The 26,458-nt window shown below is 36.1% G+C and overlaps 1 protein-coding gene across 1 annotated transcript in view; it reads right to left on the bottom strand.

The window, feature by feature from the left end:
- CDKAL1 (CDK5 regulatory subunit associated protein 1 like 1) overlaps positions 1-26,458 on the bottom strand; it is a 652,342-nt gene that overhangs the window by 296,409 nt on the left and 329,475 nt on the right. The window contains 1 exon segment of the mRNA XM_043977679.1: positions 765-931. Coding sequence (XP_043833614.1) covers positions 765-931 — 167 coding nt within the window.

Raw genomic sequence — 26,458 nt, 5'->3', positions numbered from 1 at the left:
TGCTTCTTTGGGGCAATTTCAAAGATTCAAAGAACTTAAAAGTTGTTCCTCTTCATTAAAATGCTGAAGACCTCTGATGTTAATCCTTTCATTTCCTTGAATTTAGGAAAATGTTTGATTATTAATTCCTTAAAGGCAGATCTATATCTTCTAGTCTAATAATATACAAGTCTAGGCCAAGCATTGGCGATACATAGGTCTTTAATAAATGAAAAATATGATCCAATAAATGAGACTTTTAACTGAGCTAAATAGATTTTTTAATTTTTAAAAGTCCCTCAACTATCGATTGAATTTTTACCACAATTCTTCTGATTTTAAAAGCTGAATCAAGAGAACTTCTCTGGATGAGTAACTCACTGTGCTACAAGTTGGACATTCTAGTAGAGGAAGCAACATTAACTTGGATATCGAGTCAGGCATGATTAATCATGAAATGACTGGCAGCCTATTTGACGGTATAAAATGTGATCGTGGGGTCTAAAATTACATGTAAAGCTATGCAACTTTAAAGAAAAAAATGTGAGAAAAGGTTAAGTGAAAAAAAAATCTTGACATCTTACTTCATGTCGAGGAAGCAAAGAATAAAACATTCGGTAAGCCAATGAAGGGGCTTCAGAATGCCCTCAATTCACAACTGGCAACCTAGGACTACACGGTCCAAAAAGGTTTTAAATGAAGCTTCTGTCAAAGTAGTGAGGATGCAACATTGTCTTGAATGGTTAATGTCTGTGTCAGTATGTTAATGATTCCTTTTTCCTTACCTCCAGATGCTCTAAAATATAGGGAGGATTTGTCATGCCAACTCTCAGCATAGCTCCCTCAGGAATCACTTCAACTAGTTTCCACAGCAATGTAGGGAGGTCAGTGCCAATATCTCTGCCATAAGCCCCTGTGTCTTCACTGGTCAGCCATATCTCACAGACACCCTCTGTGAATAAAAGGAGATCATTAAAAAATCTGTCGCAGAGCTGTTTACTTTATAATACAGCTGCTAACTCTTTTTAATTCAGTATTTCTCAAGGCTATTATGCAGACAGTCTGGGTATTCAATTGTAGAGAAAATGCAACTAATCCCAAGGGTAGGCTTGGGTTATTAAGTTCATTTTATGAACACCACAGTGCTACAACAATGCTATAAATTATCACTACATTTTGTAGAGTGATTAACATTCACAGCCAATCAGTACAACTCTGCTTCTTCCATAGCATTTCGATCAGGACTAGTCACACTTCAGAGAAGACCTATTTTACTGAACTTCAGGAGCAATGCTACTAAAGCTTGTGGCCCAGAGACACTATGGGGAGTTAACTGACTAATTGGTTAGTCAACAACCTTGGGAAAAATGTCAAGAGTAGTTAAGGTTCTAACAAACCAACTGTTAAAGATAAGGATACTCATTTGTCTTGTACTAACTATTCTAATCTGCATCTTTTATTCAATTAAGAGCATTGTATTAAGCTATTGTATTCAAAAGGTTGGTTGCTGTGGCAAACTAAGTGACTATGTTGGAAAACCTGTTTCCTGACAGCTTACATCCTATTTTCCATCAATCAGAGTGTAGGAAATAGTGTATTTGGTTTTTTGTTATAAAGAATTCTGACCTTGAACATTGCAGCTTACAATAACATCCTCCCATCAAAATGGGGGGGAGGGGGTGGTAGTGAAGGGAAGACTAGGTTACTCCTTAACTACATGTAAAATGATTAAAATAGCATTAACCAAAGGGTCCCCAAAATACCTTGATTTTTAAATTTTAATTGCACAAAATTTACTGGGTAATTGAGTATCAGAAATAGTGGTTAAAAAAATAAGGAATAGTGGCTTTTTAAGATTTGTTGCTTTTTTTAAACAAACAGAAAATATTCAGAAAATCTGCTTCAGTATTATTAAAATTGTATGGGTATGCATGAATTTTAAATTATTTATGGTTTAAAAGTGACTTCAACTGGATGAATCTCAAAAACACAAAGTTTAAATTCTCCTGGACATCTAAGATGGTAAACACAAACAAAGCATCTGGCTCTTTATATGAAGTTTAAAAAGATGAACTGACAAGCAGAATGAAGGCATGCACATTCTTTAATTAGTTCCATAGTGTTGGGTGGAACGATACTGAACATAAACTAAGATGTTAGAATCACAATTCCTATTTGTATAAGAAAAAAAATGAACATAAAACATTTACTTTACTAAAAGCATTCCATGTTCTTTCCACCAGGTCATCCCCATGAGTTACAGTCCTCTTTGGGTGAGTTCTGAGACTATCTTTCTGCCTTTGAACATTACAAATTGCCAAAAAAAAAAAATCACTTTAAAACTTTTTCATTAACAAGTACTTTTCACTTTCCAATCCAATGTTTTCTCCATTTAATTGATGAACAGAAATTTTGAGACTTCACTAAAAATACAAGCATGGTGATGACCTGGTATTGAGAGCAGAAGAAAGTAAAAGCAAGTCTACTGAAACATGAGGGACATTTTAAGCCCTGAAAATCAGCAACTTTCATGAGGGCACAGATTGCTTTTCACAGATGAGTACTAAAGATTTGGTTGCAACAGACAAACCTCGAATTATCTCCATTCATCACATCAAATTTTAACCTCCAAAGAACTAACTTGGCATGCCCATAAACTATCTCTGTAACCATTTAATCACAAATATATTTTCTTTACCAGAAAATTATTTTTAAGCTTGGTTTCTGTTTAGTGTTACTTTAAAAAAAATTACATAGGACAATATTAACAGGATATGTACCATCTTAGATGTCAGACACTGGAAACATACAGGATAATTTTAAATGCTATCTATCACGAAGTCCATTCAATGGAAAAGAGATGTCTAAGTAACAATAAAAATGGATTTAAAAACATTGAAAAAGGTTACAAAAACAGGACATTATCCACAATTTTCCAGTTACTGGCATTTGAGCAACACAATATGAATATTTTAAAAGAAATAGAATAATTTTAATTTATAATTTTTCCATCCAAATGGTCTATGTTATGCCTTATGTAGAGACAGGACTGCTGGAACACTGCCTTGCTGTTGCTAGATGAATATAGAAGGGGGAAAATCACTATGAATAGGAATGGAAATAACATCTCTTCAGAAAACAGCAGCCAGCTTTTAAAGCTGCCTAGGTGGGGACCAATAGCCCCCTGGTGGGCTGAAACTTCAAATTAAATCACATAAAGAGGAAGCAGCTGTAGTAGTAAATCAGCAACAACAGGAATAACTGTCTTGATGACTCTGAGATCAAGGCTGTTAAAATGCTTGGTATATAGGAGGCAGGATGAAATAGGGGAGTGCATACACAATACCAAACCAATGGATTTCAAGAGACCTGTCTCTTGCCAATTCAAGCCTAGCAGAAAAAGATAACCTTATCCTTAGGCCATCTGGTTAAGATCTAATTTGGTAACGGTGTATTTCTGGCATCAAATCCAATCTCTTCTTTAAAGAGATGTGAAAATGCATTGCTCTCTCTTCTTTGCAGAGTTGGGGGAACTCCAGGTGTGGAATACTGTATATGTCAGACTTGATTAAGGTGTTGTCTAGTTTTGCTGAAGTGATGTTGTTGGTTTCTTTTAAATTTTTTGTTGTTGTTGTTATAAGATTTGGCTCTGTGGGAGAGGAGATGGGATATGTTGAGAAATTCAGGTAATATAAAAATAAAAGGTATCAATAATTTTTTTTTAAATGAGGCAACTGGGGTTAAGTGACTTGCCCAGGGTCACACAGCTAGTGTTAAGTGTCTGAGGCGATTGAACTCAGGTACTCCTAACTCCAGGGCCAGTGCTCTATCCACTATGCCACCTAGCTGCCCCTGGTATCAATAATTTTAAAAAAATATACCTTCTTAAAATGATTTTTCTATAAATGCTATAGTACCCCTAGGAACACTTTTATGAAAGTGTCATATTCTTCTCTGTTTTCCCCACAGTTCCTAATATGATGTTTTATATCTAGTGGAGGCTCAGCAAATACTGGCTCATTGAACTGTTGAAAGCTGATTAAATTATCTAGAATATAAAAAATGACAAAAAACTCCCATTCTGAGAAAGTAGGAGAAAAAGTCCAAAAGAAAACATTTTAGTATGTTATTCCTTACTGCCCTGGACAGTGATATTAATAAGCAGTAAGCAGTGCTATTTATTTGAGGGTTATACACTTCACTTAGGTGAGAATCGCTTACCTATTTGAAACATAGAGGCAAAGTCCAAAGAGAAAGAATGCTATATGCATACAACATAGATGAAACAAAAACCATAATATGAAGCTCAAATATTTTACTAACAAAGAAGCAACTCAAAAATATCAGGAAAAGCCTACCGACCAATTTTGAACACAATTTTAATAATTTCATTTCCAAACAGAGCAAATCAGAAGAAGTAAATTAGAAAGGCCAGTGGGAATGGCATGAAATGAATGGAGAGAGGAATGAGATCATGTGGTAGGTATAGAAAAGCAGGAGCTGCTATTTAGGTATGCATTTGAATAGCAGTAGAAATGAAAGATAATAGTAAGGGAGAAAGAAGACATAACCCATACTCAAAAATAATTTTAATATTAGCTCACATCTATATTGTGCCTTACTGTTTCCAAAGTCTGTTACTCACAATAATACTTTTAGGTAAGTAGAGTAGTTAGAATTTAGGTAACTGAAATTAGAGTAAGTTGACAAAGCTCATATAAGAAGTGACAGGACTGGAAATCAATTCTTTCTCTCATTGTTAATTCTGACTGCCATTCACTGTACTGCCACTCAGAGGGACACCAGTCTGAAGCAATAGGAAAAAGGAAAAATTCCATAAGCCCTCACAGTCATGTCACTGTTTAATAACTGATGTTCACAACGGGCCACAAAGCAAAGATCAAAGGATTTCTACTTGAGGCTCAGCAATGGTCCTCTAGAGCGGCTGTGTTGAATTCAGCTGCATCCTATCCCCAGTGCTGACTGAGGTGCTATGGAATCTATCTGGTGACAAAGATCTGGACCTTTCCCCTGACTACCTCTTGCCTAGTCCCTAGTCCATAACTCTCAGTCAAGTCTTAGGCCTTTACTCGTGTGGACTAAAATGTATCCATAAGAGTTCTATTAGCTGATTTAGTCTGCCAGGAAAGGTAGAGAGAAAAAGATCAGTCCCAGAAATTCAGAGTTAGGAGGAATTCTAAGGACAATTTAGTCCAATGCATGTCTGAAAAAGAACCCCTTCTACAACATACCTGACAATTGGGTCACCCAGACTTTGCTTAAGACAATGAGAGGGCATTTATACTTTGATTCCACTTTTGGACAATTTTCGTTGTTAGGGAGTTTTTATTTACATAATATTAAATCTGCATCTCTGAATTACTGACCCATTGCGCCTAGTTCTCTCCTCTGGGGCTAAATACTGAGTTTAATCCCTTCATCTATAAACAGGGCCTAGATTTTTTAGAATGGTGATGAGAAAGTATGACCTGTTTTGAACTCATAGGCAGAAAACAGAAATTTAAGTACAAAAATGCAACAAGATGGATAACCAAAAAAGCAATAATATAAGGCAAACAACTGGCTATATTCAAAATATTGCCCATGAAGCTTAGCAGCAGTGTGTATGTTTGAAGGAAAATACACATTTATTAAATCTAAAACTATACTAAAACTTTGATATAACATGTATAGCAAATTTGGGAGCTGAAAACCCCTAGTATGGAGAGCAAGGGTCAGCAGAAAGCCTTGGTTGCTATAAATATTCACCAATGGATATTTTTAATACTTCTTTGACTGGTATATATGATTGGCAGGTTTCCAAGATGAAGGCCTGAACCTTGGTTTGTGCCTAATGGGTGCAGTTCCCATAGCAAACATGGAGGAGACAATGACCACTTATTTTGTTTAGTGCACTGTATTTAAAGGGAAGGGAAATGTGTGTAATCTATTTTTGAAAAGTCACTATTGAAAAGATGAAAACAAAATAAGACCAAGCATTTAAGAGGCCAGATGACCCAAAATAAGTTCAAAAGACTAAAACTAAAAGTTGGTTATTTTGAAGAGAATAACAAAATTGATAAACCTTTAACTAATTTGATTGAGAGGAAAATTAAAATAACAAAAATTAACACCATAGATGAGAAATAAAAAGAATGATTACCACCTACTATAAACAGTTATAAGCCAGCAAAACTGAGAATTGAAATAAAGCATTACATAGAGCCAGCAAAACTGAGAAGTGAAATAAAGTATTGCATACATAAGATAGCCTAAATTAAAAGAATACCAAGGAGAAGCCATAATCTAATTTCATGGAGGAAACAAATCAAACTAGGAAAAACCAGAGGGTGAGGGAGAACCTTGATTACACAAATTATCTCAACAACTGTAAAAGAAGATATTCCACCAAACTCCAATTATAAATCAAATCTAGTCTTAATACCTAAAAATGGGAAAAATACAAAAAGAGGAATATAACTAATATCATAATAAATATTAATTAAAAACAAATTCTGACAAAATATTACAACAATTTATCAAAAAAACATTCACTATGATAAAGTTGGATTTATACCAAGAATACAAGGATGGCAGAACATTAGGAAAATAATTAACATAATTAATCATATTAAAAATAAAAACATTCAAAAGTACACAATTATATCAGTAGATGCAGAAAAAACCTTTGACAAAATATAATCCCAATTTATATATTTTCTAAATTCTGCAAAGCATAGGTATAGAATAAATTTTTAAATATTATAAAAAGTAAAATCCAGGATCATAAGTAATGGGGAAACACTGTAAACTTTCCCAATTAAAGTAGTATAAAGTAAGGAGGCCTTCTTTCCCTGGTATTATTTAGGGGGATTTTTTTTTTAATTTTAGCAATAGTTATAAAACAAGAAAAAGCAATTAAAGGGAAAAATAGGCAAAAGGAGGTAAAATTACCCCTATCTGCTGAAAAGATTTAATGATTTTACTTAGAAAATCCCAGAGAAGCAAAGAAACTGAGACAATTAATAGCTTCAGTAAACAACAGGAATTAAAATAAACCTCCAAAAATCAACAGCATTCCTAAATAGCAACAACACAATTCAGCACGGGGATAATAAAGCAGGATGTGCTATTGAAAATAACTATAAACTATCCTAAAAACAATCTATCAAGGTAGTGACTTTAACAATGATAGGGAAATTTGGAAGAGGGGTGAGATTTTTTTGGAAAGATAATGAGTTTTGTTTTGAACATGAGGAGTATGAAATTAGAATGAAATATCAAACTGGAAATGCCCAAAAGACAATGAATGAAGAAAGACTAGAGTTGAATAGAGACTCTGGAGATGGATACAGTAATGGCAATAATAATGCCAGGTGGCATTTATATAGCACTTGAAGGTTTGTAAAGTGTTTTACGAATATCATCTCGTTGTATTCTCACAACAACTTTGGGAGGTAGATGCTATCAGTATCACCATTTTACAAATGAGGAAAGTGAGGCAGAGAGGTTAAATGGCTTGTCCAGAGTCACAAAGCTAATATGTATCTGAGTCAGATTTCAAATGTAGGTTATACTGACTCAAAATACTGCAAGGCAACTAGCTGCCCAACAGAGATCATGATTTAACTCACGGAACCTTAGGAGGTACCTAGCAGAAGCTGAACAGAGAAAAGAGAAAAAGATCCAGGACAGAAGTTTGGAATGTCTACAGTGAATATGGCATTTCACATACTGTATAGCACCAAAGGCTAGTTCTCAAAAAGTAATTGGTCAAAGGATAGGAATGAACAATTTTCAAAAGAAGCATTACAATCTATTAACGACTAAATTTGGATATTGTAGCCATTGCCAGGGCTCTGGCACCTCACATCATCACCACTCCCGACGCCTACATGGGCCTGGCAAAATTATAATGATTGGAAGCCTAGTGAGGGCAGTCATGTGACTGTCAGAGTGGCCATCCCATTGGCTGGGACTGTGTGGGGTGTGTCTAGGTTTGGGGGAGGAGAACTGGGCATTCTAGGTGGAATCTGGAAAGGGACAGGCATTCTGCTGCGTATTTTCAGCTGATTTATAATTTCCCTTTCCCTATTTTATTTCCTTTCCCTTGATCCTACTGATCCTGTTTGTGGGTTGTTGTTTTTCAGTTTGTTCTTGTTAAAATAAATCCTGCTCTGTTTTGAGGGAAGCTGTCGGTCTCCTTCCTTGCCCCAATATTGCGGCGAGCCGCTTAGCTAGCATTCCCCAATTAAAAATTGGTTCCCACAATATATAGCTTAATAGAACCCCAGAATCTGAAAATTGGAAGGAATCTTCTCAGATGGCAGATGGGGATCCAGGGAATATTGCTATCACCCCAAAATGTTCCACACATCCATATTCATGAACTTTGAAATCATATTTGATCTACTTGGAATCAGTAGGATTAAGAGAAATGCAAATCGGGGCAGCTAGATGGCGCAGTGGATAGAGCACCGGCCTTGGATTCAGGAGTACCTGAGTTCAAATCCGGCCTCAGACACTTAACACTTACTAGCTGTGTGACCCTGGGCAAGTCACTTAAACCCCATTGCCTTGCTAAAAAAAAAAAAAAAAAAAAAGAGAAATGCAAATCAAAAGAATTCATACGCAGCAAAATTGGCAACGATGATAAAACATTGACTATAGAAAGAATCAATGTTGGAGAGGTTATGGAAAGCTGAGTATTGCTATTGGACCTGTGAATTGGTACAGACATTCTGGAAAGCAATCTGGAATTATGCAAAGTCAATATCTAAAATACCCATATCTGACTCAAAGATCCCACTGCTTGGCATATACCACAAGGACATCAATGATAAAAATGAAAGACACCACATAAACCCAAATATTTGAGCATGTTTTTTGTTATAGCAAAGAACTAGAAAAAAAGGATATGTCCATTAATTGGTTAATGGCCAAACAAACTATGGGATCCTGATTTAATCAAATTTCTCATAACACAATTACTGTGCTATTAAACAAAACATTGAATAAAAGAAGTACAATGAAACATTTATATTAACTAATGTAAAGTGAAGTAAGCAGAACCAAGCAAAAAATAATATGACTACAACAAAGCAAAGTAAAAGAATACAAACTGAATCCTATGAAATAACAATGAACAAATTTGCCCCAAAGAACAGGTGAAGCACATCCCCATCTAATTTGCAGTGGCAGGAGACTATGAGAGTGAAATAGTGAATAAATAACTGAATTTTTTGATGTGTTGATTGGATTTGATGAACAATATATATTTCCCCTCTTTAATTTTTTAAAAAATATCATAACAGCTAAATGTGAGAGAATGAATGGAAGAATTGGGAAATTTATATGATGTAATGATAAAAGATATCAATCAAGTCTTTTAATAAATTAGATGATCTCTAATGGGAATCCTTTCTGGTTTAAAATTTTCTATGATTTTTTGTAGTACTACCATGGAAAATTTCAATTCGTAGGGAGTCTTTTATTATTGAGTGCTAATAAATTTTGTGTGGAGATTACTAGATTCCCTTTTATCTATAGTTTTCACGTAGAGACTGGATAATTATTTGTCAGCAATGTTGTAACAGGGATTCTTTTTAAGGTATGGTCAGTCAATAAACATTTATCAAGTGCCTAACATACTAGGCATTGTATTAAGCAATGGGAATACAAAAAAGGGTAAAAAGACAAATCCTGCCTTCAAGGAAATAAAAGTTTAATGGGGAAGACAACATTCAAAGAACTATTCATAAACAAGCTAGATACAAGGATAAATTGGAAATAACCAGCAGAGGACAGCAACCTTAATTAAGAAGTATCAAGAAAGCTTCTTGTAGAAGGTGTGATTTGAGTTGAGATTTGAAGGAAGTCAGGAAGCAGAGATGAGGAGAGATGAAGTGAAGGTCTTTGAGAAAGAGGGAGACATGGGCATGTTGTTAGGTAGTAGGGAAGTAGCCAATAGAAAGGGAGAGATTGAAAATTACTGAGAGGGATGGAGGGGGCAATCTACTAGAGGAGACATGATGGAAAAGGATCATGTGTAGGAAGAGGGATTTGCTGTGGCAAGAAGAGAAATCCCTTCTTGTGGGATGGGTAAAAGAGGAAATAGTGGCAGAAGGCATTTGAGTGAAATGAGATGAGGAGGAAGGGAAAAAAAGGAGGTCTCAACAGGTTTTTTCAATTTTTTCCAGTGAAACATGAGACAGTTTTCCGCTGAGAGGGTCAGAGGAGGAAGAACAATCAGAGAATTAAGGAGGGTTGGAAGACTTAGAAGAGCTACTATGATGAGTGGGATAGTGAGTTAATTAGGGTGGTATAAAAGAAGTGCTTTACAACAATGAGGGACCAGTTGAGGTTATGTAACACAAGTATCTCTAGTGGATATTTAGGGTTTCATGACTATCTTAACCTTCATTCAGCAGCACATGTATAGGAGTAAAGACAGCAAATGTCGGCAGTGATTCAATGTTGAATCTTGGCAGGGAAAAACTGATGATGCAATAAAGAAGGCAAGGGACTCAAGAGAAGAGGGAAATATGGAGACAAGCTGGATCATCAAGGGGTCAAAAAGGACAAAGGAGGAGAGTAGCTAGTACAGAGATGATTTCTTCGGAGAGAATGAATGGTACCGGAGTACAGGATTGGGTTAGAAGACCAAGGGAGAAGTGGGATCATAATAGATTGTGATCAGAGAAGGAGATTTCAGAGTTCACAAATATGGAATTATTTTCTCGGAGATTAAGGGGATGACCATCTCATCTTCCAACTTTCAGATTCTGGGATTCAATTAAGTCATATATATGCACACACACACACATACATACACACACATATACATATACACACACACATAATTTTTTTCCACACAACTTGACAATTGGTAACAATAAATTAGTTTAAAACAATTAAAGAGCAAACCATGACTGACTGCTTCTCTAAAGAGGTAAGCTTTCAGCCAAATCTTCAAGGAGGAAAGGGAAAAAGATTGTCAGGAAAGGTCAGACTATACCATCTTTTATAAGATAAGATAAAGCATTCTGAGAATACTCATTGTGGGACACATGGCTGCAAAAAGCATCGGATATTGAGAGAGGTAGTGCTCAAAAGATCTTTTTCCACAATGAGGATTAAGTAACTTGTCCATGGTCACACAGCTAGTAAGTGTCAAGTGTCTGAGGCCAAATTGGAACGCAGGTCCTCCTGAATCCAGGGTAGGTGCTTTATTCACTGCACCACCTAGCTGTCCCCACCAAAAGATCTCCTTTAATTATGAGTTATGTCTACTGGAACAGATGGCCAACTTTGGCTACAGCAATGTTATTGTCATACTACTAAATTTTATATATATATAATCTTTTCTTATTATAAGAATATATCTGCTTGTATAACATACAATATATGGATATTTTCAATGCACTGAAACCTAAAGAGTCTATATCAGAAAAAAACTAAATAAAAAGTTTATTTTTTTTAAAGTAAACCCTTAAATCCCTTTCCACTTGAATAACAAGTGTATACATGCATTCATGCATGCATACATACATACATACAAACACATAAGAAAACAGAATCATAATTTTTATCAAAAGATGCATGCTGTTTTTTAAAACCTCAAAACATTTTAATCTTGTTTATTTGAGTTTTGCTGTAACCATTCTTTCAGTAGATTATCCATTATTCCTTTATGGTGGTAATTTTGTTAGCAAAAGCAAACTGACCTCTTAGGAAGGAATGTGATCCAATGTGCAAAGGAAAAAACTATATAAACATGTCTGCTTACTAGATTTCATTATAATTTAACCAAGTAATTATAAATTAGCCTTTAATTACAGTGGGCAGCTATATTCTGCTTCCCCCACTCCACACATGACAGATAATAACCTCAACAGCTGGATTCTGATCTTTGCTCCACAGTAATGGAAGATGACAGGGTAGAAAAAGTGTAAGGTACAAAAGGTTAAAAAATAAATGGAGATTAGGTCTCCAATAAAATAAAATCACTACAAAGAGACATACTTATTAAAAAATATCTAACTTCATTAAAATGAAATTCCAACTAATAATAACTCATACAAATATTTTGTCTATAAACTTCATTCATAAAGTTAATAGTAAAAAACACTAGGATAATGATCTAGATAGATTTTTGCTATAACTTACTAATTAAATCATTTAACTTTTTCTGAACTCTTTTTTATTTAGACAAGAGGATATGTAATATAATATTATATATACATATATATTTATAAAACGTGTACTACCTACCTAAGAGGGTTAAGTGTATTATAAACTTAAAGTACTATATACATATTGGCTAGTGTCGTGTTTTTTTTTTTTTTTTTGGGGAAATGAGGGTTAAGTGACTTTCCTAGTGTCACACAGCTAGTGTCAGGTGTCTGAGGCCAGATTTGAACTCAGGTACTCCTGAATCCAGTGCCGCTGCTTTAACCTGGTGTCATTTTCAAAATCAAAAACTGGGATAAAGATTTATATTCCACAAGGCTCATGTGACTGAATTTTTTGGGTCACTGCTGATGAAAGCTAAGTAATAATTTTTACCATGATAGTTTGCCCAGTTTTCAGTTTATTTATTTTAGTGTCTGACTCTTCGTGACCCCCTTCGGGGTTTCCTTGGCAAAGATACTGGAGTGGTTTGCCATTTCCTTCTCCAGCTCATATTACAGATGAGAAAATGGAGACAAATAAGGTTGTGACTTGCCAAGGGTCACACAGCTAGTAAGTGTCTGAGGCCTGATTTGAACTCAGGAAGATGAGTCCTCCTGACTCCAGGCCCAGCCCTCTATCCACTGTGCCACTTAATTTGCCCAGCTTAGAATTGACAAAATTCATGAACAGAGCAGTTGAAGAGTTGTAAACCATGGTAAATCAAGGGAAATCCACAGCCCAAGTTAAAAGCACAGGAACAAACATTTGCCTCAAACTATCCTGCCCCTTGGGTAACTATGTTTCTCTTGCTTTTTCTATCTCTGTCTCTTACCTATCTTCCTTTCAATTCCACTTCCCCCTGCTTACACCCCTGCTTCCTTTGAACACACACAGACTTCCTTTACGCTGCCTAATCAATTCATTTTCCATGCTCTGCCTTCTTACAAATTTTCAGTCTAGTAGGCATCCTGAAAAGGCTGACAGGGTGCTAGAGTCAGGAAAACCCAGATTTAAGTCTTGCCTAAGACATTTAGTAGTCGTGTGACACTGGGCAAGTCATTTAATTGATCTGTGACTCAGTTTTCTTATCTATAAAGAAAGGGAGGCCGGACCTCCAAATCTAACCCTATAATTCTATAAGATTGTCACTACTTCATTTTAAAAGCAAGAAGGCTGAATAATTTATGTTTGTCTAAGGGGGGAAATATGTTACTGTACCTTTGTGTCACAGACTTTTTTCTGCGAGTTCCTGGCCCTCCAGATCAAATAGTCTACCACCTCTAATTTCAAAGGTAAAACTTAAAATTCCTATTCTTGCATATAAAATAATATTTTACAATACAAATAAATGAAAAGTGACTTATATGGAAGTATAAAGTTTACTAAGTAAGTATAGGATCTTTCCCCTAAAATCAAATGACATTTAAAAAAACCCCAAATCTATATATTCTGTGAATATACTTACAAATAATGAGTTAATTAAGTGGAGGAAATTTTCTACTATTTACAAATATAGATCCCCAAGTTTTCTGTGGACAATAATGTCATAGAGGTAGCACATGCCTTTAAAAAGAAAAAAGAAAGAAGAAAATCTACATGGATTTCATTTTTTAAATAATAAATATTTTCCACAAAATTAATAAGAGAAAAAAAGAACATTTAGGCATCAGGACAGAAGGATAAGGACCAGACTTGAAAGTATATTAGGCACCCTTCAGTTTCTTCAGCATTGTGTTTAAGGACTCCATTGAGCTTTAAAAGACAAACTATGGTTTTTCCAAAGGCCCAGGACTTTTCTGAAGGCTTTCACAGTAGGAAACACTAAAGTCTGAGCCTCTCAAGTCTTCACACTTTATCCTGACCTCCTTACAATTCTTCCGGAAGAGGGAAAGGCTACTAATACAGACCACTTAAATAGACATCTGCTGAACTAAAGACATCTCCATCACAAGGAAGTATGATGTAAATGTTTAGTTAGATAGCTATCTTTTTATACCTACAGAGAGGGTAGAAATTATGACCTGAATTTCATTCTTTGCTTGGACTAATCCAGCCGAAGTAAAGCCTTTAAGCATGGGGAGATAGTAAGACAAACTATTATCACACTGGGGATCAATTAGGAGACTTACAATAATCTAGGCAAAAGGTGATGAATGTCTAAACTAAGTTCACAGCTGTATGGATAGGAGGGTAGGAGTCAGCTAAGAGAGATGTAGAGGTAGAAATGGCATGATATGACAACCGATTGGCTACATGGGGTGAAGAAGAATGAGAAGCAACATATCATGCCAAATCACAAATCTGGGAGATAATCAATCAACTGATAAACATTTGACTGTGCTAAGCACTGAAGAGTAAGGCAGTAAGGCAGTAAGGATGTTTTAAAAGGGGGGAGTTTGTGGGAAAGATAATGAGTTCAGTTTTGGACATGTTGAGATGTCTGCAGGACATCTGGTTGGAAATGTCCAACAGGCATTTTGTGATGTGGAACTGAAGCTATGCGAAGAAACTGGGGCTGGATGCACAGACCTCGGAGTCAGTTACGCAAAGATGAAGGTAGAGCCTAAAGGAGCAGGTGAGGTCATCCAGAAAGAGAATGGAGGGAAAAGAGAAAGCCTAGGCCAGGTAACATTCACATGTCAGTGGCATGATGTGGATGATGAGCTAGCAGAGCGAAAAGGAAAAGTGAGTTTCTATAGGTTCTTTTCACCAATGAAGCCATAACCCTAAACCATAAAATGAATGAATGGATGAATGAATAAATGAACGAATGAATTTATGTGATATAGTACAAAGTGCTGAGTCTGCATTCAGAAGCCCTGGGCTAGCGTCCTGATGCTACTGCTTACAAACTATGCTGGCCAAGTTACTCAATTTCTCTGGCTTCAATATCCACATCTTTACGATAAAAATGATGTTTCTACTACTTATATCAAAGGTTGTTGGGAGATTCATATCCAATCAACTGCCTGGAATGTTCTTCTTTTTGTTCAGACTGTTCCTGACCCCTTGGCAAAGATACTGAAATGGTTTTTCAATTCCTTCTCTAATGGATTATGGCAAACAAAAAGCAAGTGACTTGCCCAGGATCACACAATTATTAAGTATCTCAGGCCACGCTTGAATTCAGGTCTTCCTGAGAACTTCCTGAATCCCGGCCCAGTACTCTACTCAGCAATCTAGCCTTTTTAGAGGCTACAGCCACAGGGGTGCTGGAGCCAGCTCTGAAGAGTCAGATTGTTAAAAATTTAGTTTGGGTATTCACAACTCAGAAATCACCCAAGATTTGTTGTTTTCTTGATTATCTAAACTTACAGAAGTGAGGGATAAAATGTTATAATGCAAATGAAACTTAAAAGTGTGTCATGTATACATTCTCCCTCCTAGAGAACTGATTGTTAAACATTTACCAGCTATAGCTCATGGCCCACGGTGAACTCAAAGCTTCTTGGTTCAAAATCATCAGATGCAATCGGGGGTAGAGCAGGAAGGAAGGGTGGCCTCAAGACTAACAGTTAATCTATTTGGTTTCTTGCCCCCTCTTGGACTTATTCTACAACAACATAAAGTATGGCTCATTTTTAGATTTCCCCAAATATAGGGCTTCATTTTCCAATAAGTACTGATGGTAGCAAAGGCAAATTAAATATGAGACTGCTTTTACTTCACAGAAAATGCAGAAGACTCACAGAACCAACAGGAGATAGTAAACAAAACAAACATACAAAGCACTTAGCCTATCAGCTTTTTCCAGAAAGGAAATGAAAGGAGTTGTTATTGGGACATTCTTGACAATCTAGTAAATCACTTTCCAACAGAGTTCTCATAGTTTCCAAGACATATTACTACCCTGTGGAGAGAAAGTGAACAAATGTTAGGTAGCTGTTGGTCAAGCAATTCCTTTCCCATCAGACTGATAGATAAAGATTTATTAAGCGAGTACTATGTGACAGGTACTGTGCTAAGTACTGGGGATACAAAAAGAGGCAAATGATAGTTCCTGCCCTCAAGGAGCTTGTAATCTAATGGAGGAGACAACAAACAAATATATGGAAACAAGCCACATAGTGGATAAGTAGGAAATAATTAACAGAGGGACTAGAGTTACAAAGGTTTGGAAAAGGCTTCCTGTAAAAGATGAGATTTTAGTTGGGATTTAGAGGAAGCTAGGGAGCTCAGTAGTCAGTGGAGGAGGGAGAATATTGCAGGCATAACGGACAGCCAGAGAACATGATCAAAGCTGAGAGATGGAGAGCTTTGTTCTAGGGAAGACATGGAGGGTAAGGTCACTGGATAGGGAGTAAAGAGGAAGAAAACTGGAAAGGTAGGAGGATGCTTGGTAATGAAGGCTTTTAATCTTGTATTTGATCCTGCAGGTGAGAGGGAGCCATGGGCATTTACTAAGCAATATCTGCATAACTCAATGGCCTTCCTCTCCAGACAGGGGGTTACATAGGAATTATACAGGTCATCCTCTTCACTGTCTACTTTAAAAGAAATTACTTTATCAGAAATAATCAATAATTAAACATTCCATATAGAAAAAAAGACTTTAATAAACCATGAAATATGTGTAACTTTTAAAAAGTATATATTAAAGTGAACATATGATGAATTTGCCATTTGTGACCTTTTCTAAACTGTTTTTTATTTTAAAAAATGTGTTGTTGTTCTTTTTCTTTTGTTTCTCTATCATTTTTCATTAGCTTATCCCAGAAAAATTCAGTTAGAGATACTCTATAGAAGCCTTCCCTTCTAAAGCATATATATAGTCAAGAAAGAAAAAAAAAAGAATGGATGTAAAAGCATTTATAAGCGCTTAATAGGCATCAAGCATTTATGTACACACATACTCAAATACAAAACAGTGGCAAAAATCTCTGCACTCAAGAAGTTTATTTACACTGTTAAAGGAGACCACACACAGAGAAGAAGAATGGTCAGGGAAGGTTATTTGGTATGAGAATTCACTTTTGTAGCAGTGGTAGAATTGATCTGATAGGGGCCAAAGAAGAGGTCAAAAGTATGAATGTTCTGAAGAGGAAAGTGGTATTCTGGGGACTGCCGTGCCAGGGAAGATGGGAAAATGGGCAGAGAGGAATGTGAAACGTAAAGCACAGATAAGGTCAGTTAAATCTAGTGATCCATTTAACTATGTGAATGTGCTCATGTAGTGTTACCAACCGGGGCATGCTGTTTTCTAGAGGGAAAGTTAAAAGGATGGTTGCTGTAAGTCTTCTACGGCCTGGACTCTGGAGGTCCAGGATGATCATGAGTGTTCAGCAACAGAATGGATGGAAAGAAAATGGCCAGGGTTGGAATGTGGCCATATCAAGACATCTGCTGCTTTACCAAGAAGCAGGATGCATGGTTAATTATCAGTCTTCTGAAATTATGATTGGTGACTGCATTGATCAGGGTACTGAAATCTTTCAAAATTGTTTTCCTTTATGTATTATTATAATTATGTAATGTAAGTCAACAATAATTTATTAAGGGCCTACTATGTGCTCTCAAGGAGCTCACAGTTTAATAGCAGAAACAACATGTACAATTAAGAAAGAGCGGAGGAATGGAGGTAATGAAAATTATTCTTCTGGTTCTCATTTTTGTCAGCACCGGTTTATACAAATCTTCCCAATTTCTGATTTTTAAATATTTGTCATTTGTTGTGGCATAGTAATATTTCAGCAATTCATATGCCAGAATTTGTTCAGTCATTCTCTAACTGAGGGGCACCCAATGTTTCAAGTCCTTTAAGAATCCTATTCTTTCATTAAGGAACACAATGCATTAGGAATTTGTTTGAAACAGCTCAAGATACAGAGATAAAAAAGATACAGACTTTCCATAACACTAAGATATTCAACTTGAAGGAAAAACATGTTGGTTGGTCATGTAGTTGATAGGAAAACAGACTGTTCACACATTCTACTGGTACCCACATGATGTGCCATGATACAGATAAAAGACCCCAAGAATATTGCTTTGAATGCCTGTAGAAAATTTATGGGAGGACATGAACAAGAGTCCCAGAAAATTTTAAAAATAGATGGGATATAATCTGTACTCTGGAGGAAGTAACCCCTCTGAAATGACAGAGCAATCAAAGCATACAAAGTAATAAATGCCTCAATAATTCTCTAGCAGTTTTTATGACTTCATTCAATAATTGTTTTTACCACAATTATACTTATATGCCTTTTGTCTTTTGGAATATATATATATAACATAGATATAATATATAATATATACATATATTTGTGCATTGTTAATTTTATGCATAATTAAATTTAATTAGAAACACATTTCATAAAACATACCGCTTATTTTAATTTCCATAGAATCAACTACTACAATTTTTCAAATCCATTTTAAATGTATGTTAATTTTTACTAACTTTCCCCAAAGTAATCACTTATCAGTGAAGTATGGCTAAATGTATTTTTGTACAGTCCATCTACTTTATAGTTCATAAATATTGTCACAAGTTCCATGCATTCCATGGGGAAAAAAAATGAAATCCTCCAATAAAGTCTTTGTGTTTTAATTAAGCAATTCTATATGCATAATTAAATAGGATGACCTTAATTAAACATTGCTATGTAAAGCTGATCAAAACATCTAATTTTCTACTAATAGAATATTGTCAAAGAAAAAATATTAATGCCAAAATTGTACTTTTCATTGAGGTACCAGTTTGCCAGACACAATTTTATTTGATATCAGTCTATTTCCAAGTCATTTCTACCTTGAAGAGAGAGATGTCCAAACTAGTATCGCTCCCTAAGCCCTCTGACATGACTCTCTGCCCCAAGAAGATTTCAGATAACATTTATAGAATCTTAAACAAGGAAAATAGTACAGTGTGTAAAAATATAGCTTGTGTTAACATTCTAGAATTACTGAGTAGCCAAGTCTCCATAATATTCACTCTGGAATTACTCTCCTCTTTCCTGGAGTTGAACAAAGAGACTTCCTCCCTTCCATCAGTACCTTAACCCTTTCTCTCCAAAGAGGAAGATGCTCAGTCCTGTCCCTCCCCCGTCCCCACTGTGACCCCCACCCCTTCACCCCTTCAGTTCTGTCCAAATCTTCATGAGCTCATTTAGGTTTTTCTTGGCAAAGGTACCAGAGCGGTTTGCTACTCTGCTTGCCAGCTCATTTTACAGCTGAGGAACTGACACGAACAGGGTTAAATGACGTGCCCTGGGTCAATAGCTATTAAGTATCTGAGGCCAGATCTGAACTCAGGAAAATGAGTCTTCCTGACTCTAGGCACTCAATCCACTGCACCGCCTAGCTGCCCCTATGTGTATGTGCAGCGACCACACCCGAGTAAAACCATCTCAGCTGACCTGTTAAACCAGGTTGAGAGTAACAGAAAGGCCTCAAACTTGTCAGTGAGTTAGGGAGATGTCTACCCTAAATATGTTTAGATTTCTAGTGGTGGAACAGGCAGATGAGAACAACTTGATCCAATGGCCATAAAGGTACATGAAGCAGATGCTGTAGAGTGCTTAGAGCTTTATCAGATACAGAATACCCCCAGGTCATCCACTGCTTCCCCAGCTATCACTAGTCATCTTGACTCTTGGCTTTCCACTGAACTTCTATGACTCTGGGAGACTGGGAGACTGACAACTTTGCACAGCTCTGCCTCACTGAAATTCAATTCACACTTTAGCCAAGGACATCCTTGGTCCTCTTCAAAAATGAAGGATGAATAACAATAGGGAGGAGGATGGTCTTACAGTCAATCTCTTTAGATGGATCCAAAGACTTGGGGAAGGTGGGGCCAAAGGGTAAAGAGGTAAACTCAAAAATTACTCTTTGTGAAAATTTTAGGTACTATTAATCCATTTGTCTATAAAAACTCCCCTCCGCCTCCATCATACATCTTTCCAAATAGTTTTTCCATGAATTTTGAAAAGGCCTTTAGGGAAAAAATTATCAGTCAATATTTCTAGAGAAACTAAATAGATTTCTAACAACCTTCTACAGTAGTAATCTATTCCTAAAGGGGGAGTAAAAAGGGGAAAGAGAAGAGAGAAGAGAGACTGTAATGAGAAGGGGAGAGATTTATATTCTTTAAAAACAATTATCTAATTTAAATGAAATAGTAATTTTATAGATTACTGAGACAATGAATCTTTTTTTAAAATAAATCATAAAAGTATTTTATTTTTCCAGTTATACGTAACGATAGTTTTCAACATTTGTTTTCATAAGATTTTTAGTTCCATATTTTTTCTCCCTCTTTCCCTTCCCTCCGCCCTCCCCAAGATGGAAAGCAATCTGACATAGGTTAAAAATGTACAATTACATTACACATATTTCTGCATTAGTCATGTTATAAAAGAATCAGAACAAAAGGGAAAAACCTCAAAAAACAAAAAACAAAAAAACAAAAACAAAAGTAAAAACAGTATGGTTCAACCTGCATTCAGAATCCACAGTTCTTTTTTTCTGAATGTGGAGAACATTTTCCATAAGGAGTTCTTTGGAATTGTCTTGGATCACTATATTCCTGAGAAGAGCTAAGTCTATCATAGTTGATCATCACACAATGTTGCTGTTATTGTGTACAATGCTCTCCTGTTTCGGCTCACTTCAATCACCAACTGTTCACTTAAGTCTTTGTAGGTTTTTCTGAAATCTGCCTGCTCATCATTTCTTACAGTATAATAATATTCCATTACATGCATATACCACAACTTGTTCAGCCATTCCCCAATAGATGGGCATTCCCTTGATTTCCAATTCTTTGCTACCACAATGAGAGCTGCTATAAATATTTTTGTACATGTGAGTCCTTTTCCCTTTTTTATGATCTCTTTGGGATACAGACCTAGTAGTGGTATTACTGGGTCAAAGGGTATGCACAGTCCCATAGCCCTTTGGGCATAGTTCCAAATTGCTCTCCAGAATGGGTGGATCAATTTACAACCCCACCAACAATACATTAGTGTTCCAATTCTTCCACAGCTTCTTCAACATGTATTATTTTCCTTTTATGTTATATTAGCTAATCTGAGAGGTATGAGGTGGTACCTCACAGTTGTTTTAATTTGCATTTCTCTGATCAATAGTGATTTAGAGTGTGAGAAAATGGGTTTTTGGACTCACCAGAGGCCCCCGCTGAGCCTGGCCTGACTTTTCTTAAGGTCAGCTCAGAGTCAAGAAGTTACCTCAATCAAAACCACAGCTACCTGAAAGCCTTCATCCCACCAGGGGGTGTGTTCTCTGAACTCTGATCTCAGCACATTCTACTCATGGACCACCCTCAAATCCAGTGAACCAAGAGATGAGTGATGCTGACCAATTAACTTTGAACAATGTATGGGCGGGCTCTGCTCCTGCCCTCAGCAAGCTTGCAGATACTTGCTCTCTTTTGGCTCAGGAACTGGGTGAGAATAGACACAGCGCATTAGGGTTCCCCATTTTCTCTCTTCTCTTTCCCCTAGATCCTAGCTAGGCTTTCCTGTCTTTCAGAGCAATGCACGTTCTCTTTACTCATTGACTCTTGGCTTTCCACTGAACTTCTATGACTCTGGGAGACTGTGAGACTGACAACTTTGCACAGCTCTGCCTCACTTAAATTCAATTCACACTTTAATAATAAATGCTTAATGTCCCCAAAGTGGTGCAGTAGCCTCTAATTTCTAGGTAACAAATATATGATAAACCCCAGCTAATTTTCCCTATACTTGGGATAGAAATAGGGCAACCACATATAGTTTTACTCACAACAAGAGCATTTTTTTCATATGGCAATAGATAGCTTTGATTTCTTCATCTGAAAACTGCCTGTTTGTATCCTTTGACCATTTCTCAAGTGGGGAATAACTTGCATTCTTATAAATTTAATTTAGTTCACTATATATTTTAGAAATGAGGCCTTTATCAGAAACACTGGCTATAAAAATTGTTTCCCAGTTTTCTGCTTCCTATAGATCTGAGAGGTAAATTATTCCTTCCTCTCCTAATTTAGCTATGGTATCATCCTTTATGTCTAAATCATGTACCCATTTTGACCTTATTTTAGTATATGGTATAAGATATTGATCTATGCCTAGTTTCTGCCATACTATCTTCCAGTTTTCCCAGCAGCTTATTGTACTATTGTGAGAAAATAACGGGATTTGCCAATGCAAAAAAGGCCCTAAACAGAGGTGATTCATCTAGATTTACTGAATTAAGTGAAACTGACTGAGAGTGATTGACTTTGCTGATTAATCGACTTAAAGTTAACTAAATTGAAACCACACTTGGCCAGCCCTCAACAGAGTATTGTTCTCAGAAGCTAAGGACTTTGAACTCAACAACTAGACCACCTTCAAGTCCAGTGAGCCAATGGATTTGGGTGATGCTAACCAATCAGCTTGAAAGATGGCCTCTTCTGGGGGAGAGAGGCAGGAAGTGGGAAGTCCTGTTTCCTCTCTCAGTTCAGTTCCGAACAGGCTAGTGGTGGCAGACGACTTGGGACAAGAAGCAGACCAGGTTGAACCCTTCTCTCTCCTCTAGGATAGATAAGCTTTTTCTTGGTTTTCTGACCCAGGTGTTCTCTTTTTCACTAATAAATGCTTAATGCCCAAAACTGGTACTAATGCTTCTAATTTTATAAGTAAACCCTAGTTAGTTTTTCCCCACACCAGGGACAGGAAAAAGGCAATCACACATTAGATTTTTTTTTTTTTTGGTGAGGCAATTGGGGTTAAGTGACTTGCCCAGGGTCACACAGCTAGTAAGTGTTATGTGTCTGAGGCCGGATTTGAACTCAGGTACTCCTGACTCCAAGGCCAGTGCTCTATCCACTGCGCCATCTAGCTGCCCCACACACATTAGATTTTACTCATCACACTATTCCAGAACCTGGAGTCTCTGGGTTTATCAAACGGTAGTCATTTACTACTGTGTCTCTTGTGCCTAACGCATCCCACTGATCCACCATTCTATTTCTTAGCCAGTATTAAATGACAATAAATCTTTCAAGAAATTATAATCAATAAGACTAAGAAAAAATTGTTTTCAATGTAAGCACTACCCAAACTCTATCTCTCAAGACCATCTAAGTTAAAAAATCTTAGTCATATGGCCTAAAGGGCTACAAAATAATTTCTCCCAAGAGTTTCAAATAATACTTTCTCCTACATGCAAGGGAAAGAAGTAAGTTCCAATCCAAAGCATGTACTTGGCAGTTTTGTTAGTTCAAAAGCACAAAAAGAATTATATTAGTCATTCAACTATAATTTTTAAAAAATGTGACTATGAAGAATTTAAAGTACTATAAGGCTTAGATGAACTCAGGTAGGTTGAAGTAAGCAAAATCAGGAAAATAACTTAATGACTACAACAATGCAAATGGAAAGAACAATAAAATAAAACTTAATACCATGATCCCCTGGGTGAAGGAGGGCGAGGGGGGATGACATATATATTTGGAAATTAATATGATATTTTAAAAAGCATTAATGAGAGGATTTTTTCTTTTATTAATGGCAAAGTGATTTTTCTGGGCAGTAGGACCTTTATTTAGAATTATTTGTTTTAAAAAAATATGCCTTACACACTCACTTATTGCTTTCCTTATGTATGTAAACAAAATCAAGAATATTTATTTAAAAACAAAAACTATACATCATTTAAATCCTAAAATAATACCGAGTTATTAATTTCATATATAATAGCTAGTATTTACATATCATTTTAAGGTTTATAAAGCTCTTTTACAAATATTATTTCATTTGAACCTCACAACAACCCTGGGAGATGGGTGGTATGCTATTATTACCTCGATTTTACAGAGAAGAAAACTGAGGCAGATCTCAGTTAAGTAATTTTGACCCAGGCCACACAGCTAAATAAGTGTATGACACTGGATCTTAACTCAGACTTTACAAACTTCAAATCTAGCACTCTCTATTGTGGGTACCCAGCTGCCTCCAAAACTGTTAAAGTAGCAGCATTAAAATAAAAAGTGATCAGCAAGAGTATGTCTGTCCTCTCTGTCTTGTTCAGTAGCTTAAAAACCAACGCAGGAGTACAGTCCAGGAAGAGGAAGAAATAAACAGGCTAAAGTGCCATCCTGGAGAAAAGAATTCACTTGGACCAGGGAAACTTGGCTTCTACTTCTAGCTTTGTCATTTAACTTGACGTGTAACCTTAGAACAATTTATTTTGCCTTTGTCAGCCTCAGGTTGTTCTTCTGAAAATAAATCATTCATCCATCCATTCATCCAAGATTTATTTGGTACTTACTATGCACAAGGTCCTGGGTCAGGTGCTGGGCATAGGGAGGGTTGGAAGTTAACCACTGAGCTCTAAAATATTATGATTCGCTGGAAAATTGGCTTCAGTTTTGTTGAAGCAAATGTGTGAAAGCCCACCATCCAGGTTATCTTGAAAACAAGAATATCTTTCTTCAATTTCATTCAGCAAATATTAAATATCTACCATGGGCAAGGCGCTGTACTGTTGTAGGGATATGGAGGAAAAAGAAATTGTCCCTAGCCACCAGGATCCTGTACAACAGTGATTGTTGTGGGTAAAAAAAAGAAAGAATGAAAGAAAGAAAAAAAAGGCACCAAATGGATCAAATATACAGGCTAATCCTTGAACCAGAATACATTTAAATGACAAATCATAAGGAGCTTTTTTTTTTGCCAAAAGATGCCTCTACCTTGGAAATGCCTTTGTGAAACACTCCAATGATTATACTTGTAGGAGTTAGATCTCTTGCTCTGAACTACAATGCTGAATCATAGAGAACTACTCTCTCAACCCCAAGTCTACAGCATTTATTTCAAAGCCTGTGGCCCTTGGATTCCTCTCTTCCAAATCACTATTTATTTACCAAATGTAGGAAATCACTGTAGTTATCTTCTATATTATCAGAACTTAATAATATAACAAAAGATTTTTCAATTAAAAAATTTCACAACAATACATATAAATTAGGGGAACTTTTAATGCTCACAAAATTAGTCAATGATACTAAAAACTATTTTATTTCAACAGTCTAAAAGTTGTAAAGAATGCAAATTATCTTTATTCAAGAAAAGTACAAAATAATAAGGATTTATGGTGGCTAAAAAATATCTACCCAACTAAGATGAATTCAGATTAAGGGAAATAAGGACTGTGTAATTATATACATTTACCTTGACAAATAGAAAGCAATCTGTGATTAGAACATAGCAATTAGTTACAAAATGCTTTGCATGGATTTAATTACCCATCAGTCTACATGTTCCTTAATTACTCTTATCTCATTGGATCAGTAAAAAATTTCTGCCTGAGGCAACTGCCAATCACATATTTATAATACTTCTAGACTTTACAGTGAATATATTATATCAGACAAAAGTGCTAAAATTATGATTCAATAAATTGTAAATTTGAGCCTCTAGTTTTAGGTATAGAATAATTCTTTAATTATTTACTAATTCAACTAATATCTTGATTTCTGATTTATATTGTTATCAATTATGTTTAACTTTTTAAAAAAATAAATTTAAGTTTTGTTGACTCTAGCTTAGCAAAAGCAGGAAGGAAATGTACTAGAACAGAAAAGGGAGCAGATTTGGAGTTAGAAGATCTGTGTTAAAATCCAAACTCTACTGCTTACTAGTTTACTGTATGACCTTAGGCAAAAACACTTCACTTCTTTGAATCACCCACTTCTTGTCTATAAAATGAGGCAGTAGGATTTGATAACTAAGGTCCAGGTTTTCAAGCTAAGATAGTTGCCTTCTTGTACACAAGGAAGGTGGAAACAAATGAATTATTTTTTTAAATAGATTAAGTCGTTTTTTTTTTTTTTTTAATTAACAAAAATCTATTTTGTCTCCCTCCCACCTCTAAGCCCTGCATTGGGAAGCAAAAACCCAACAATAACAAAAAAAGTCTTTGTAAGAAATATGCTTAAGGGGCAGCTAGGTGGCGCAGTGGATAGAGCACCAGCCCTGGAGTCAGGATACCTGAGTTCAAATCGAGGCTCAGACACTTAACACTTACTAGCTGTGTGACCCTGGGCAAGTCACTTAACCCCAATTGCCTCACTTAAAAAAAAAAAAAGAAATATGCTTAGTAGGGCAGTTAGGTGGTGCAGTGGATAAAGCACTGGCCCAGGATTCAGGAGGACCTGAGTTCAAATCCTACCTCAGACACTTGACACTTACTAGCTGTGTGACCCTGGGCAAGTCACATAACCTTCATTGCCTCCCCCCCTCCCTCCTGCAATGAGTTGATATAGTCAATTTTTCAGGATAGGATGAGAAATGGGAAAAAGGTGAGTAGGGGG

This window comes from Dromiciops gliroides, chromosome 1, assembly GCF_019393635.1.
Source record: "Dromiciops gliroides isolate mDroGli1 chromosome 1, mDroGli1.pri, whole genome shotgun sequence".
NCBI lineage: Eukaryota > Metazoa > Chordata > Mammalia > Microbiotheria > Microbiotheriidae > Dromiciops > Dromiciops gliroides.
The sequence above is the reverse complement of the archived record's forward strand: the minus strand, read 5'-3'. Positions and strand labels throughout refer to the sequence as shown.